Genomic DNA, 15,203 nt, shown 5'->3' on the forward strand with positions numbered 1-15,203 from the left:
CTGCATCCCACATGGCAGTGCCTGGGTTCCAATCCCAGCTCCAGGTCCCTGCTAATGCACACCCTAAGAGACAGCAGGTGATGGCTCAAGTACGCGGGTCTCCGCTACCCACGTGGAAGACATGGGTTGAATTTGGGGTTCCTGCCTTCAGCCTGGCCTAGCCCCAGACAGGGGAGTAAACCAGCAGATGGAAGTTTGCTTTCTCACGCATGCTGTCTTTCAATTAAAATGAAAATAAAGAAAAATTTAAAAATAAATTTTGAATCATTGTAAGTAAAACCACCTGGTCGAAATATTTTAATTTCAATAAATTCAGCATAAAGCCACTTCCGGGTGGGAGCAGGGAGGGATGCTATTGGTCTCAAGGCAGCAGGTGTGTCAGTCTGGCCCAGAACCGGCCCCACCACAAGGCTGCCCTGTGCACCCCGCAGAACCAGGCTTCCCCGACACTAAGATGCACTTGTGGAAGCACCGCACTGATTTCGCACGACGAGGGTGGGGCCCAGGGTGCTGCACCTCTACTAGGCTTCAGGGCAGCAAAGGCTGAGAGTGGGCAGGGGGAGGTGGGGCCTCCACCCCCCACTCCATCAACTGGTCACACCTGTTGAGTGCGCGCCACCTTGAGCTTATCCGCACTTTGCACAGAGCCTGGGGGCAGCCCAGAGCCTCCCCTTCCCCATCTTACCCGAGAGAGAGGCACGTCCAGGCCCTCCTGCTTGCCTCCTGGGCCTCCTTCACTTTGTATCCCTGAGGGCGAAGCCAAATGCCCCTTTCTCTGAGCCACCAGCGAGCGGCGGGATGCCTGCTGGCTCTGGCGGGAGCCCCAGGGGCCATCCTCCCTGGGGGCCAGGCCAGCGGTTCATGTAAGAGTCCCTTGGATAGGGTCCAGCGCACATCACGCGTCAACAAGGGCGCACTGCAGGTGCACACCACTGAATGTCCAGCCAGGGTCCCAGGACTGAGGAAGCCTGTGCACTGGCACACAGGGCCCCGGGCGGCCCCCTTCCCTGGGCGTCTGCTCCAGGGCTGCCCCTTCCCAGCTCTCGGTCACCGTGGCCGCGAGGGGCCTCCAGAACACTTGTGGTGCAAGAGACGTGGCTGTGCCGGCCAGCCTGGTTCCCCGGAGGCACCAAGATGTCCTCTCCCCAGTTCACAGCTGTGAGGGTTCTGGCCCCAAAGTCCTCATCTTCACCGAGTCCACTCCCGGCCAACGGCCGCAGCTATGCCTGCTTTGCCTCCGGATTCTGCGGCAGCTCCACGTTCACACTCTCCGGGGAGCCAGGCCTGGAGCTGGGGGACACGCAGGGAGCAGACGACCCCATCAGGTACCCTGTGGCCGGGGTCAGCCTCCCACCGGTAACCCTGCAGGCAGGCAGAGCATTCGGAGGAGGGGCGAGCTGTGGGTCCTGCTGGGCTGCAGCCCACACCCACGCCGAGACAGCCTGAGGCCTGTGGAGGGGCCCAGCCCTGAGCGGGGGCACCTGTGCAAGCAGCCAGAGCCTCCCATGCAACAGCTGAGGCTGGGCCGAAACACACAGGCGCCATCCTCTCCCTCGCAGTAAGGAGCTCAGGTGGGCGCCCGGGAAGCGGCCGCCAGCTCGAGGAGCACTTGGAGGGCAGCTGGGCTCAGGGCCCACCCCATCCAGGTCCCTCGGGCTCCCTGCCTCCGTGTCCCGTTGCTGTAGCCCACTTTCCACCCCAGTCTGTTTCTCACCCCTCCCCTGCCCAGGCCCAGCTCCCAGCTCGAGGCTGGAAGGGAAGCTGGGGGCCAGTAGCAAGGCCGGCTCAGGCCTGTGAACTCCCTGCACATGGCTTACACAGACCCGGGCCTTGACGTAGCAGGAGCGGCCCCACGTGTCCAGCCCCACTGGGAAGGGAGTTACAACAGGCAAACAAAACCCAGAACCCAGCAGCCAGGCTGAAGCAAAGCAGCCTGAACGCGGGCTCCTGGCTCGGCGCTGGGGTCACAGCTGCAGGAAGGGCCAGGCTGAGCAGCGTGCCAGGGACGGCAGCCAAACTGCTGCGGCTGGGGCCACCCCAGATCTGCTTGCAGAAAAGGGGCGGGGCAGGGGGCCTTGACCAGGCCGAGGAACTGGACTTCAGAGACGCCAGGGCCCTGCACCCGCATCGTATGTAGTAGCCGTGTGCAGATCACCTAACTTCCATGCCTCGGGCTCCCAGGAGTCAAACAGGGAATGGCGGTGCCCACCCTAGGAACTTGCTTATTTGTGTTCCTGGGACGCACAGTTGGCCTGGGGGCTTGGGGCACTCATGGGGGCCGGGATAAGCCCCACCAGCACGCCCTCCCCTCAGAGAGGCTCTCTCGGATCCTGGACACCCCGGAGCAGGTGCCTCAGCGGGAACCCCAGCAGGACCTCACCTGGCGGGCTCGAGCAGCTGCTGGCACACACAGCCGTTCCCCTTAAAGCCGCTGTCAGAGCTGCTTCCCAGCGGTGCCTGGGGCAGTTTCTCCAGCCCCGTCTTGGGCAGCTCCTCCAACCCGGCTGTCTGGTCTTCAGTCCCCAAGGCTGACTGCTCTTGTCCCCTGCGCAGGTCGCAGCCGTTAACTGGGCCAGCCAGAGTGCACCCCCTGCAGCCCAGGCCGCCACCCTCGCGCCTCTGGCAGCTCCGCAAGGCCCCGCTCAGGACATCACTCACAGCCAAGATCCACCTGTGGCCCGGCTTGTGGAGGGGCTGCCCCAGTTCAGATCCAGCTCCCCCAGAGACATTCCCAAGGGCATGACCAGACTCCCACAGGCCTCCCATCTACCGCCTGCTGCTGCATTGAACACACACAGCCACACTCACTCACATACACACACACACATGCACACAGAGACCCACATAGCACACACATGTCACGTGCATGCACACATGGACACACGCATACACATGGACACTCACATGCACATATGGACACATACATACACACAGAGACACACGCATACATGAACACACACATGGCCCAAGAGACCTGGAGAGGCCTCAGCAGTGGGGTGGGGGAAGGGGGGGTGCAGTCCTGGTTTCCCCTTTGCTTCCCACTCCAGTATCCCTGAACCCAGCCCACCAGCACCAAGTCCGAGACTGGCTTGATCCTCGCGTGCTGAAGGTGTCCCGAGGGAGAGCTGAGGCAGGGCGTGAAGCCAGGCCTGGGCCCGGCCCGTGCTGGGCTCTCTGTGCCCTGGCTGCTGAGTGCGGCCTGGGACCACACCGCCTCCCCGGGCCCTGCAGCTGCGCCCCCACTGCCGGGCGCCCCGCTGTCCCCTGGGCACTGACCTCACTTTCTCAAACTTCTTGTCGCGGTAGAACTCGCTCTTTTTGATGATGTAGATGAGTACCATGTCGCAGATGAATGCCGCCTGCAAATGGATGAGGGTCCCTGACACACTTGCCGCTGTCTGATCCCACCACAGCTGCGAGCCAGCTTCCCCCAGGTGAGCAAGTAGGGCTGGGAAAGGGGCCCCCATGCCAAAGGCCGCAGGGCTGGCCCACGGCAGAGCCGCAGGGGGACCACAGGGTCTCCACCTGCTCCCCAGGCTGAGCACTGGCCTGCCCCGCCCCGCCCCGCCCCCCACGACCTGCCCCCATCCAGCCAACCCTTCCAGAGACCACACAGGGTGCGGGCGGGAGGGTGTGGTTGGAGGAGACCTTGGGGCGTCTCCCTCTGCTGCAGGGTGGCAATCACAACAGGAGGGCGGGGGGCGGGGGGCAGCGAGAAGGCAGGACTCCACCGGGCCTGGGGATGGACATCAGGGCAGGGCAACGAAAGGCTGGGAAGGGCCTTCCGCAGGAGAGACCACGCCCCAGGGCCTGTGCGAGAACAGCCAGCCCCGCTCCTGGAGGGGCCGATGGGGACCAGCCCAGAAAGCAGCTCAGAAGGTCTCTGAGGCTGTGGGTCTGGTGGGTGAGGCACCACAGTCACGTGTGGTCAAGGACCCAGGCCGGGTTGTGTGCAGTGCCTCTATCCTCCACCAGGGGGAGACTCCACCCACAGCACAGGGTTGGGGAACGGTCCTGATTGACTATGGGGTGGTGGGTGGGGCCAACAGGTGAACTGGGTCCTCTTACCTCGGATGCTGCACACCTTCCTCCCCCAGATGCCGAAAATGCTATTTATCAATTCCTTGCGGCATTGAGAACCCCTCAGCCGCAGGCCTCCACCACCCTTCCCTGCCTGGGTCCTGGGTTCACAGGCGTGAATGCCAGGAGTCCCATGTTCCCATTGTACCCGTGGCTGCAGCAGGTTACTGCCGGCAGCCTGGGGAGGAATTGCTGGGGGCTCCATCAACAGCCTCTCAGGAATCCTCCCAGGGGGCTGCCCGGACCACCCAGGCAGAGGAACTAGGGAGGAGGCAGCCAGAGGCCTTGGGACCGGACTTGCAGAGTGGGCACGAGCCCAGAGGGGCGTCGCAGGGGATGGGAAGGAGCCTGTCTCTGCCCACCAGCCACTCCGGCCCCGCCTGTGTGGCCCCTCCTTTAAGCACGGGTCACAGGGCCGTCTCCCCTGCCTTGTGTCCACGTAGCCCAGTGGGCCTCAGCCAGGGCTGACTTCCCCAGAAGTCATGTCTGGTGGCTCCTACGCATCCTGCACCGCGCAGGGAACGGCCTGGCCCCAAATGTCAGCAGTGCCCAGGCTGAGAATCCTAGTCCATTGCACATAGTCCTGCCCTCTTTAAGCGCAAGTAGAGAGGGAGCCAGAGGCTCAGGGGCCGACCTCTGACCCCAGAGAAAGCCTGCCCACCCCTGCCAGATCCAGAGCTCCAGGCGGGTGCTCTCTGGCTCTGAGAGAGGAACTGAGCTGTCACTGCCGCTGGGGGCAGCCGGCCAGGCACGAAATCCCAGGAGCTCACTTCCATGGGGACCTGGCAGCTGGCACTGGGACAGGCCCAGGTAGGAAGCAGGGTGGGAGGGAGCAGTACTCACGGCACTCATGAGCGCCACCCCAGAGGCCAGGTTGATGACAGTGGGGATGATGTTGAACTTCCCTGCCTGCAAGACACGGGGCAGGGTGGATGATGGGATCCCAGGGACCCCGCCAAGTCCCTTACCTGTCCCTCCCCCGACCCCGGCCCGGCCACAGAGCGCACGCCCACTGCACACACCTTGCCGTTCACCAGCACGTCGAAGCGGATGCCATAGGCTTTCATCAGGATGCGGAACTCTACCCCGGCGGCATCTCGGTAGTATTTGGCAAACCTGGGGGAGACGGGGCCAGGCAGCCTCTGTGGCAGCAAGGACGTGGCACTGCGGGGACTTCCTGGGGGGGGTGCTCCCAGGACCCCGATGCCCAGCAGCTCCGGGAGTGGGGCGGCAGACCCTCTCACTGAGCCACCATCAAAGACGCCTCCAACAGACGTCGCCAGGGCTTGCCCTGTTCCCTCTGCGCCCACTGCGGGCCACCAGAACACTGCAGGTATTGGCCTACCAGAGGAGCCAAGCGTCGTGGACTCCATGGCGACATCAGGCAGCATCCTCTCGGCCAGGCACAGCCACGGCTGCTGTCCCGGCCACCACGCAGGGATCCGTACCTTCCCTCATCTGCCTCGCCCTGCCCCTCCTGTTCTGACACCCACCCCCAAGAAAGGCGGTGACCCGGCCGAGATGTCATGAGGGACCCAGGGTGGCAGAGGCCACAGTTACCTGAAGTTGTACCCAGTGGATACAGACTTTTCAAAGCTGTGATCCAGTCGGCTAAAAGCATAGTGAGGGTTGCATTCGGAGGCTGGTTTGTCGAGATCACAGTTCCATTCGATGTGAATGCCTATCACGCCGCCCTTGATGAGAGCGGGACGCTGGTCAGGGCAGGCTGCCTCCTGGGAGGGGCACAGACTCCCAGAGCCGCACAACGGGGGACGAGCTGGGGCAGGGGTCAGCCCCATGGGACCACCCGCCACAGCACCTCCCTCTGTCCATGGATTGTGTGTGGCTAGGACGCTGGCACAGCCCAGCTGTGTGGCCCAGCTAATTCTGAACACAGGGCCCCCAGGGAGGGCTCCCCGAGCGCATGGCACCCACCTCCAGGGCTATGTCCTCGAAGCTGCTCCCGGCCCAGCGGACCACGGACCCCAGGCGGAAGATGGGGCAGTAGTGGTTCTTGGGACCAAAGTGACAGGACTTCAGCAGCGTTGTGTCCTTCGTGTCCAGCACGTTTGTCCTGTGTGCCGGCCACGCGCGGCCAGGGAAGCCAGGGTGGGACTTGCTGTGCCTGGCCTGACCCGCCCCAACCCCAGGCCTCACCCCTCCCCAGCTAACACCCTCGTCCACGCACATCCAGAGGGCTCACACACACTCACCCCAGGCACCTGCACTGCCCTTAGTCATGAGCCAGGGCCCCCGCTGCCAAGCCCCACATACTTGGAGAAGTTGAATTTGGGGAAGTGAATGAAGTTCTTTATATAAATGGTGAAGTCTTCGGCGTCCCCCAGGAGCGGCTTCCTGAAAACCATCCCAGGGCAGCCTGAGCAGGAGGCCCTGCCCCTGCCTCCCCACCTCGCCGCAGCCTCCCCAGGCAGGAGGCAGGGCTGAGGCCAGGTCCCTGGGGTCCCCTGGAGCCCCCTGGAGCCCTGGGCAAGGCCAGTTAGTCAGCTCTTATTGCGGTGGCCCCTAGGGCTCCCCAGGATGTCCTGACTTCTCCAACGAGTGGGCGTGGCTCTGTCCTCCACCTGGGACCCACCAGGTGGGACTGGGCAGCTCCTCAGGGTGGGAGGCCCCAGCACTCACTTGGGTTTGGACCTGGTCTCCACCGGACACCAGGCGAAGATCTCACAGGTGCCCCTGCTGGAGTTCCCTGCCAGCAGGCAGCGGCCAGTCTTCACTCCTACGGCGGGGGGAGGGGACAGGGACGGTGCCAGGAGCCTTCCAGCCCCGGGAGCCCCTGCGCCCCGTTCCAGGCTGGCCATGCTGTGCCCTCACCATTTCCAGCCTTCACGGGCACTCCCGCGGGGCAGTCGCTGTCCTGAGAACACCGGCCGTCGGGAATGTGCTCATTCTGCCAGGAGAGAGGGCACTGGCTGGGGGGAGCCCACCCCCCCCCCAGAGCCAGGCCCACCCCAGACGCCACACACCCTTTGAAAACCTGCTGTTCGCCCCCGACAATGCAGGTGCCATGCACAGACACGAACCCCCGTGTCTATCACAGCTGCTGGCTCACCCACGCCCTCCCCAGCGGCCCCTGCCAATCAAACCTCAGCACAGACACCCTGCTGCTGGTGAGGGGTCACAACCAGGTTGGTGACGATGAAGAAGACGTTCTCTCCCTAGGGAACCAGACAGGGGGTGAGGGACCGTCCTCCCCAGGGCCGCCTGGGTGTTGGGCACAATGGTGCCACAAAACCTGCACCCCCTCCCCGTCTGCCTGCTGACCCCACAGTTCCCGAGTGGGTCTTGGGATAGGGCGCCTTCTAGTCCCGCACACCCCGCCTGCCGCCTACCCCGTGAATCCTCTTCTGTCCTCAGCCACTGGGGTTGAAGCCCAGACGGGGGAGAAGGGGCACTGATGGGGTCGCCCCAGGCCTGGCAGGGCCAGCGGTAGACAGGCTGGGCAGGGTTTTGGGAGGCACTGGCATGGAAGCCACCACACAAGGCACCGTCTAGGAGGGCAGGGTGTGGCCTGGTACAGGGGAGCGGGGCTTGGATCGGGGGTTGAGGGGGGAGACTCTATCTGCTACCTGGTGGCCAGCCCAGGCCAAGGCAGACAACAGATGGGCCTAAGGAACCCAAGCAGGGCCAGGAGCGGGCTCAGACCTGGGGAGGAATGACGTAGTCGGCGACATCCCAGAGCCGCACCCCGAGCTCCGAGGTGTTGGTGTACGCCACGCCCTTGACTTTGGTGACCACAGAACTGTGCAGTGAGGTGTCCACTTCCTGGTAGCCCTTCTTGACCAGGAACACCCACCTGCAGGGAGGGGTCAGCGCAGGGCATCAGCCACAGGCTCCCTTTCAGGAATGTGTCCCCCGGTCCACCCAGGGTGGGAGTCCCAGTGGCTCCTGGAGAGGGCGGGGACCAGCTCAGGGCTGCACCTGTCCCACCAGCTCCTGGTTCCCACTGCTGCCCAGGACACAGTCCGGGAATGGCAGGGGCTCTGTTGAGGCCACAGCTGACAGGCCTGGGCACGCACGGGCTGTGTGACCTCGGCTGGGGGGGTGAGGCTGTTAAATGAGCTGGCGCCTCACCTGACCTTAATTCTGAGGAGGCCTCAGATAGACAGAGGGGCGGTACACAAAATCAGAGTGCTCTTTGTACCAAAAACAGAAACAAGGGAAGAAAAAAAAAGATAGGTTGGACTTCATCAACATTTAAAACTTGTGCTGAGTAAGCTTCTGGTGCGGTGGTTAAGATGCCGTGTGGGACATCAGCATCCCTATCGAGTGGCTGGATTTCAGTCCTGGCTCCACTTCCAAAGCCCACCCTGGGAGGCAGCAGATGATGGCTCAAGTAGTTGGGTCCCTGTCACCACATGGGAGACCTGGATTGAGCTCCTGGCTCCCAGCTTGGGCCTGGCCCAGTCCTGGCTGCTGTGGGCATATGGGGAGTAAAACTGCAGACAGAAGACCTTTCTCAGTCTCTCTGCCCTTCATTTTTCTTTTTTTTCTTTAAGATTTATTTTTTCATCTGAAGTCAGAGTTAGAGACAGAGGGAGAGATCTTCCATCTGTTGGTTCACTCCCCAGCCAGGGTTGGGCCAGGCCAAAGCCAGGAGCCAGGAGCTTCCTCTGGGTCTCCCACATGGGTGCAAGGGCCCAAGGACTTGGGCCATCTTCCACTGCTTTCCCAGGCCATAGCGGAGAACTGGACTGGAAGTGGAGCATCCAGGACTCAAACCAGTGCATTTATGGGACGCCAGCACTACAGGAAGCGGCTTAACCTACTATACCACAGCGCTGTCCCCCTCTCTGCCTTTCAAATAAAGTGAAAATATTTATAAAACTTGTGTGCATCAAAGACCACGATTGAGAAAGTGAAAACTCAACTCATAAAACAAAAGAAAATATCTGCAAATCACTTCTCTGGCAAGGATCCAGTATCCAGCATATATAAAGACTTCTGTTTTTGAGAGAGAGAGAAAGAGAGAGGCCCAGGTAGGCACAGAGCTCCCATCCATTTGTCCACTCCTCAAAGGTCTACAACAGCTGGGGCTGGGCCAGACTGAGGCCAGGGGCCTGGAACTCAACGCAGGTCTCCACATGGGTGCAGGGACCCAGTTACTGCAGCCACCACCACTGCTCCCCAGGGTCTGCATTAGCAGGAAGCTGGAGTCAGCAGCCAGAGCTGGGGACTGAACCCAGGCCCCTGATGTGGACCAAGGGCGTCCTAACCACGAGCCTAAGTGCCTGTTCCCGAGACTACCCAAAATATTTCATTAGATTTTCTTCTAATAAACACACATGGTTAATTTATCCGCAAATTGTTTGATGAGGAATTGGTTGTAGGCACTCATTCTTTCCCTACCAACTTAGAGTGTAACTTAAAATGTAGCAAATTAAAATATACTGAAGCTTGGGGCCAGCGTGGTGGCTCACTTGGCTAATCCTCCACCTGCGGCGCCGGCATCCCATATGGGCTCCGGATTCTGTCCTGGTTGCTCCTCTTCCAGTCCAGCTCTCTGCTGTGGCCCAGGAGGGCAGTGGAGGATGGCCCAAGTGCTTGGGCCCTGCACCCGCATGGGAGACCAGGAGGAAGCACCTGGCTCCTGGCTTTGGATCGGCGCAGTGCCGGCCGTAGTGGCCATTGTGGGGGTGAACCAACAGAAGGAAGACCTTTCTCTTGGTCTCTCTCTCTCTCTCACTGTCTATAACTCTATCTATCAAACTATATATATATATATATATATATATATACTGAAGCTTGCATTTAAAAAAAAAAACAGACACCACTTCATTAGAGGATGGCTATAAAACAAAAATGGGAAAAGAAAACCACATCTTGATGAGGATGTACAGAAGTGGGAAGCCTCACTCGTCACTCATGGGGATGCAAACAGGGTGCGGCTGCTGGGGAAAAGTCCGAGCCGAGCGACACCCTGACGTGACAGTAGGGACTCCATCTTAGAGACCCCGAGGCGCCATCTTGGAAAAGAAGCCCTACCGTGAGACCGGGATCTAAAAGTTAAGAACCACACACCACATCCTGCTTGGCAGAATACAGAAATCCCCTAGTGTGGTCGCTCAAGTTTGAAACAGATTGGCTGTCCCTGGATTATTGTTAAGATTGCAGTTTGTCTGTGTCCCACGTATCATGTAGGCTGACACCCGGACTAACATCAAGATTGTGACTGATAATTGGTTTCCTAAGTGCTTCAGGCCAGCTTAACCCTGGCAACCACATATCCCCCCTCTCCTCCTTGTGGTTTTTGCCTTTCTAAACCCTACCTGCTTTGAGCTTCGGGGTTAAAAGTTCTTTCGGGCATGACCCTGCTTCTCAACCACTGGCTAAAATAAAGGACTCATTCCAGATTCTCCTTGTATGACCGTGTCTCTGTGACTTGGTTCAGGTAAAACAGGTCCCCCAAACATTAAAGACAGAGTCACCAAACGACCCAACAACTCTACTCAGGATATACCCAAGGGAACTGGAAAAAAAAAAAATACAGCCCAGGGGTGGGTGTCATGGGACACCGGGTTTTAAGCCACAGCTCAGGAGTCCCAGCTGCTCCGCTTCCAAACCAGCTCGGCTGCTAACGTGCCTGGGAAGCAGGCGGTCATGGCTCAAGGACTTGAGCTCCTGCCAGCCACAGAAAAGACCTGGATGGGATTCTGGGCTCCTGGCTTCGGCCTGGCCCAGCCCTGGCTGAGGCAGCCACTTGGGGAGTGAACCAGCAAACAGAAGATCTCTGTCTCTCCCCCCACCCGCTGTCTCTCCACTTTTCAAATAAATGAATCTTGAAATAAAAAAGAAAAGAAAACCACGCTTCCAATCCAGCTCCCTGCTAAAGTGCCTGGGAAAACGCAGCAGAAGATGGCGCAGAACTTGAACGTGAATGTTCTCAGTCATTCCAAACAGCCAACAACTGGAAACAGCTGGCGAAAGGACCCAGGACGGACTCGGCACGTCCTCCCAGGGGAAGTGTTGCGGCCATGAAGAATGGAGCACTCGCTAATCCACCTTACAACCTGAATGAGTCTGGAAAACATCACGCTAAGTGGAAGAAGCCAGACAACAGAGGCGCATGTGACATAGCTGCCTTAACTTGAAATGTCCAGAGCAGGAAAACCCAGAGATGGAAAGAAAGCGTGCGACGGGGTGGGGACCACCACAACCGCTGCTCTCTCCCAGTTGATGGGCAGGTACTGGGATTCCATGGTGGTGATGGTTCTACAACACTATAAATATACTCCAAAGCACTGAACTGTATCATTTGAAATGGCTACAATGGTGAAGTATATATCATGTGAATTTTACCTCAATCAAAAAAATAGATAAAGAAACAATTTCTGTACTCTTCAGGGTTGTGAAATACAAAGACCCGGGGGAGTGGGCGAGGAGCCCATCAGCTAACACACTCACATCTAGGCTAGGCTGCCTGGGTTTCATTCTGGGCTCCAGCTTCCTGCTAATGCGCAGCGGGCAGGCATCTGGCACAGTGGTTAAACTGCCACATCTCATACTGGAGCGCATGGCTTTGAGTTCCACCTCCACTTCTGACCCAGGTCCCTGCTAATGCACACCCTGGGAGCCAACAGGCAGTGGCTCTGGTACTTGGGTATCTGCCACCTACACGGGAGACCAGAACTGAATTGCTGACTCCTGGTTTTGGCCGGGCCCAGCCTTGGCTGTTTGCTGGCATTTGGGGAGATTTCTCTGTGTGTGTGTGTGTGTGTGTGTGTGTGTGCATGTGTGAGCACAAAGAAATGGAAAGGGACCACATAACCATAGAAGGTTAACAGAGGTTAACAGTCACTCTTCTTACAACTTTCCTGTAAATCAAAATTATGTCAACACACAAAGGAGTTTTCCTTTCTAAATGAGATGACTGCATAGCGCTGGGAGCCCCTGGCACGAGCTCAATGAGCACAACCCAGCGGCTTCTGGCCAAGGCTGCAGTTAAGGTTCGAGGTTGCCCTGGTGAGCCTGCCTCGGTGCCGTCGGGAGAACTGGGGCTAACAGAGCAGGAAGCAGCTGCCTGACACCCTGCACCGCCTAGGGTTCCCGGAGCGGGGTTTTCTGCACAGCAGGTGCCAACCGGGATGCACCTGCCTTCTTCTTTTTTTTTTTTTTTTTTTTTTTTGACAGGCAGAGTGGACAGTGAGAGAGAGAGACAGAGAGAAAGGTCTTCCTTTGCCGTTGGTTCACCCTCCAATGGCCGCCACGGCCGGTGCGCTGCGGCCGGCGTACCGCGCTGATCCGATGGCAGGAGCCAGGTGCTTCTCCTGGTCTCCCATGGGGTGCAGGGCCCAAGCACTTGGGCCATCCTCCACTGCACTCCCTGGCCACAGCAGAGGGCTGGCCTGGAAGAGGGGCAACCGGGAAAGAATCCGGCGCCCCAATCGGGACTAGAACCTGGTGTGCCAGCGCCGCAAGGCGGAGGATTAGCCTAGTGAGCCGCGGCGCCAGCGCACCTGCCTTCTTATCCCTAGGGGCACACCTGGGATGCCCCGGGCCCTGGGCCAGCACACATTCCGGGAACTCTGAGCGTCCTAACACACGGCCTGGCCCAGGCGGAAGCACCAGGTGAACACTCAAGGAACAACCTGGCTCGTTCACAGGGCCCGAGGCAGGAGACGGCCAGGGCTATGAAGGACGAAGCTCGAGAGTCTCTGGGCGCTTGGCATCCCAGGAGGAAACAGGAGGCACCCAACAGTGCTCGCTGAATGAGTAAAAGAAGGTGCATCCCAGCTGTCCAGGGTGCCAGCCTCCCTCCACCTCTGCCGTCCCTGCCCCCAGGACTGAGCAGGGCCTGGCTGGGCAACCCCATCGGGCTGGCACAGACTTCCTCCAGCTGGGATGGGGCGGCGGGCAGCTGAGCTGGGGGCAGAGGTGGAAGCTTCTGGCAGGACCCCCAGCCGGAGACTAGAGAGGCTGGCCAAAGGTGGCAGGGTGAGCTGACCGGAAGGGAGCCGGGGCCGTGCCAGGCTGATGAGTGGCGCAGCCGGAGCATGGCTCTGACCCTCAGGGATTATAAATAACTGCCCCGCCTCCGTGCAGCTGTCTAGCCAGAACCCAGGGAGGCTGGGGGGTGGGGGGTGGGGGGTGGGGGGTGGGGCAGAATCAGCTGCGGCCCAGCCCCCTGCCCAGGGCTCAATCCCTGGAGCCTGCAGCCCTGGGGGAAGGGGCTGCCCACGGACAACCTCTTACATTAAGGAACCGGGAAGCCCCTGCTTCATCTCACCTCCTCCAGGGCCAACGTGGGAGTCCATGGCTCCCCAACGCAAACTCCGCAGGGCCCAGTGAGGGTCCCTCCCCCCCTCCCCAGGCGGACCCCTGCGCACAGGTGCGGACCCGAGCCTGCCCCGCGCCCCGGGGTACTCACAGGAGCAGGTAGAGCAGGATGCCGAACTGCAGCAGCCTGTAGAGCAGGCCCACCTTCTTGTTCTTGGCCACCACATACTTTTCTGTCTTGTAGTCGAAGAAGGACAGGCAGAGCCCCTTGCCGTCCATGGAGCCGCCTCACCCGGGCCTGCGGACCGCCCAGACGCACGTGTGCCGCTTGGGCAGCCGCTGCCCGGCCTGCGCCCTGCGCCCGGCTCCCGGCTCCCGGCGCGGCCGTCCCGCTCGCCGCTGCCGCAGCCCGGCTGCGCGGCTCCAACGGGCCGGGGCCGCAGAGCGCGCGGGCGCCCGGGGCCGGCCGGTTACCGGTGCGGCTGACACAGCCCCCGCTGGGACTGGCTGCGGCCAGCGCGGGGGCGGCGACCTTGCCGCCACCTCCTCCCCTCCTCTCCCGGCCCCGCCACGCCGCGGCAGCGCGGCACAGCAGCAGCGTGCGCCCCGGCCGCTCGCCTGGGAGGTCAGGCGAGCCGCAGACACGCACGCACGGGACGGTCGGTCGTAGGGCAGGAGTGGGCCGGGAAGGAACGAAAGAGGGCAGGGCAGCTTTTAAGGCGAAATCCCTGCCCCCTCTCTTACCAAAGGGTTTCTCTTCTCGTGAATGGGGAAACTGAGGCCGGGAGGCGCGAGACCTACCACAAAGGAAGTGGGGACAGAGAACACTCCCAGGTAAACGCAGCTCATCGGCCACCAGGATTTCCTGGCAGGCAGATACGTGTTTCCTGGGGGAGACTAACACTTGCTGGCCTGTGGCTGCCATAATGAACCACATGTTCCCACTGCAGCAGGTGCAGCTGGCTTAAAACCCCACACTGCTGCGGAGCTGGAGTCGGCACCCACAGCGTGAGAACCTGCTCCGCACGCAGGACAGGCCGGGTGGGAGTGTGTGGCCCCAGAGACCAGAAGCTCCAGGAGGGCAGGGCCCTGCACTTGGTTGTGGAGCGCGTGAGCAAACCCAGCCCTGGTGGCTTTATTGAAGATTTGTTTATCTGTGAAGCAGAGAGAGATCTCATTCATCTGTTGGTTCATTCCCCCAAAATGGTCGCAATGGCCAGGGCTGGTTCAGAGCAAATCCCAGAGCCTGGGACTCCATACGGGTCTCCCACGTGGGTGGCGGGGGCCTGAGGATGTGGGCCATCCACTGCTGCTTTCCACGGCGCATCAGCATGGAGCTACACTGCAAGCAGAGCAGCCAGGACTTGAACCAGCGCTCCCACAGGGGATGCCAGCGGCACAGGTGGTGGCTTAACCCACTGCACCACCACCACGCCCGCCCTGGCCCTGGTGTTTTGTAAATAGGAAGGGCATGTGCTACTGCCCCCATCCCAGTCTGTTGCCGGCTCTTCCTGGGCCCTCCCCAGAGAGACACAGTCACCATCCAGGGACATGGCACCGTGTAGATGCCCTGGGAAGCTGCTCCAGGGTGAGGGTGCAGAAGGTGGACTTCCTGGGCCTCACACAGACCCTGAATGGCAATTGGCCTGGTGGAGAGCTCCACAGGCTAGAACGCAGCCGCCTTGGTGCTCCAAGCACAGAGGATGGCATCACCAGGAGTCCCTCACTCCCCAGTGGGACTCTGGGTTTTGTGGCCAGGGCTTGTTTGTCCTGCAAAGGGATCCTCCTTCATTTTGTAGGACACTTGCCCCCCGCCCCTTTTTAAAGATTCTTTGTGTGTGTGTGTGTGTGTGTGTGTGTTAAAGATTTCTTTGTTTATTTGAAAGGCA

General features: G+C 60.4%; 1 protein-coding gene and 1 long non-coding RNA gene across 3 annotated transcripts; one reads left to right on the top strand and one right to left on the bottom strand.

Annotated features, from left to right (window-relative positions):
• Positions 1-267: 267 nt before the first annotated feature.
• On the bottom strand, positions 268-14,073 carry P2RX5 (purinergic receptor P2X 5). Of its 2 annotated transcripts, XM_051825361.2 has the most exons (14): positions 14,059-14,073; positions 13,466-13,612; positions 7,744-7,894; positions 7,185-7,256; positions 6,913-6,988; positions 6,721-6,817; positions 6,355-6,435; positions 6,016-6,154; positions 5,641-5,774; positions 5,103-5,196; positions 4,924-4,989; positions 3,277-3,359; positions 2,381-2,545; positions 268-1,362 (listed from the first exon to the last, which is right to left on the bottom strand). In XM_051825361.2, the coding sequence occupies exons 2-14, from the start codon at positions 13,591-13,593 to the stop codon at positions 1,221-1,223; spliced, it is 1,428 nt and encodes a 475-aa protein (XP_051681321.1). In that variant the 5' UTR covers positions 13,594-13,612; positions 14,059-14,073; the 3' UTR covers positions 268-1,220. The 2 variants fall into 2 exon arrangements, with proteins under 2 accessions (XP_051681321.1, XP_051681322.1); XM_051825362.2 differs by lacking the exon at positions 14,059-14,073 and having other exon boundaries at positions 268-1,290; positions 13,466-13,731.
• LOC138846188 (uncharacterized) lies at positions 13,810-14,401 on the top strand. Its single transcript, XR_011383630.1, has 3 exons — positions 13,810-13,939; positions 14,064-14,148; positions 14,265-14,401. It is a non-coding gene; the product is annotated as an uncharacterized lncRNA (long non-coding RNA).
• The last annotated feature ends 802 nt before the right edge of the window (positions 14,402-15,203 follow it).

The sequence above is a fragment of the Oryctolagus cuniculus genome, chromosome 17 (genome assembly GCF_964237555.1).
Source record: "Oryctolagus cuniculus chromosome 17, mOryCun1.1, whole genome shotgun sequence".
Classification (NCBI taxonomy): domain Eukaryota; kingdom Metazoa; phylum Chordata; class Mammalia; order Lagomorpha; family Leporidae; genus Oryctolagus; species Oryctolagus cuniculus.

Bases quoted from the DNA above. Each gene is read 5' to 3' on its own strand.
- P2RX5 (XM_051825361.2), bottom strand. From the start codon at position 13,593: ATGGACGGCAAGGGGCTCTGCCTGTCCTTCTTCGACTACAAGACAGAA. The intron at 6,989-7,184 runs GTTTGATTGGCA...CTCTCCTGGCAG, and splicing joins AGCAGGGTGTCTGTGCTGAG to AATGAGCACATTCCCGACGG. The intron at 6,436-6,720 runs GTGAGTGCTGGG...GATGGTTTTCAG, and splicing joins GAGACCAGGTCCAAACCCAA to GAAGCCGCTCCTGGGGGACG.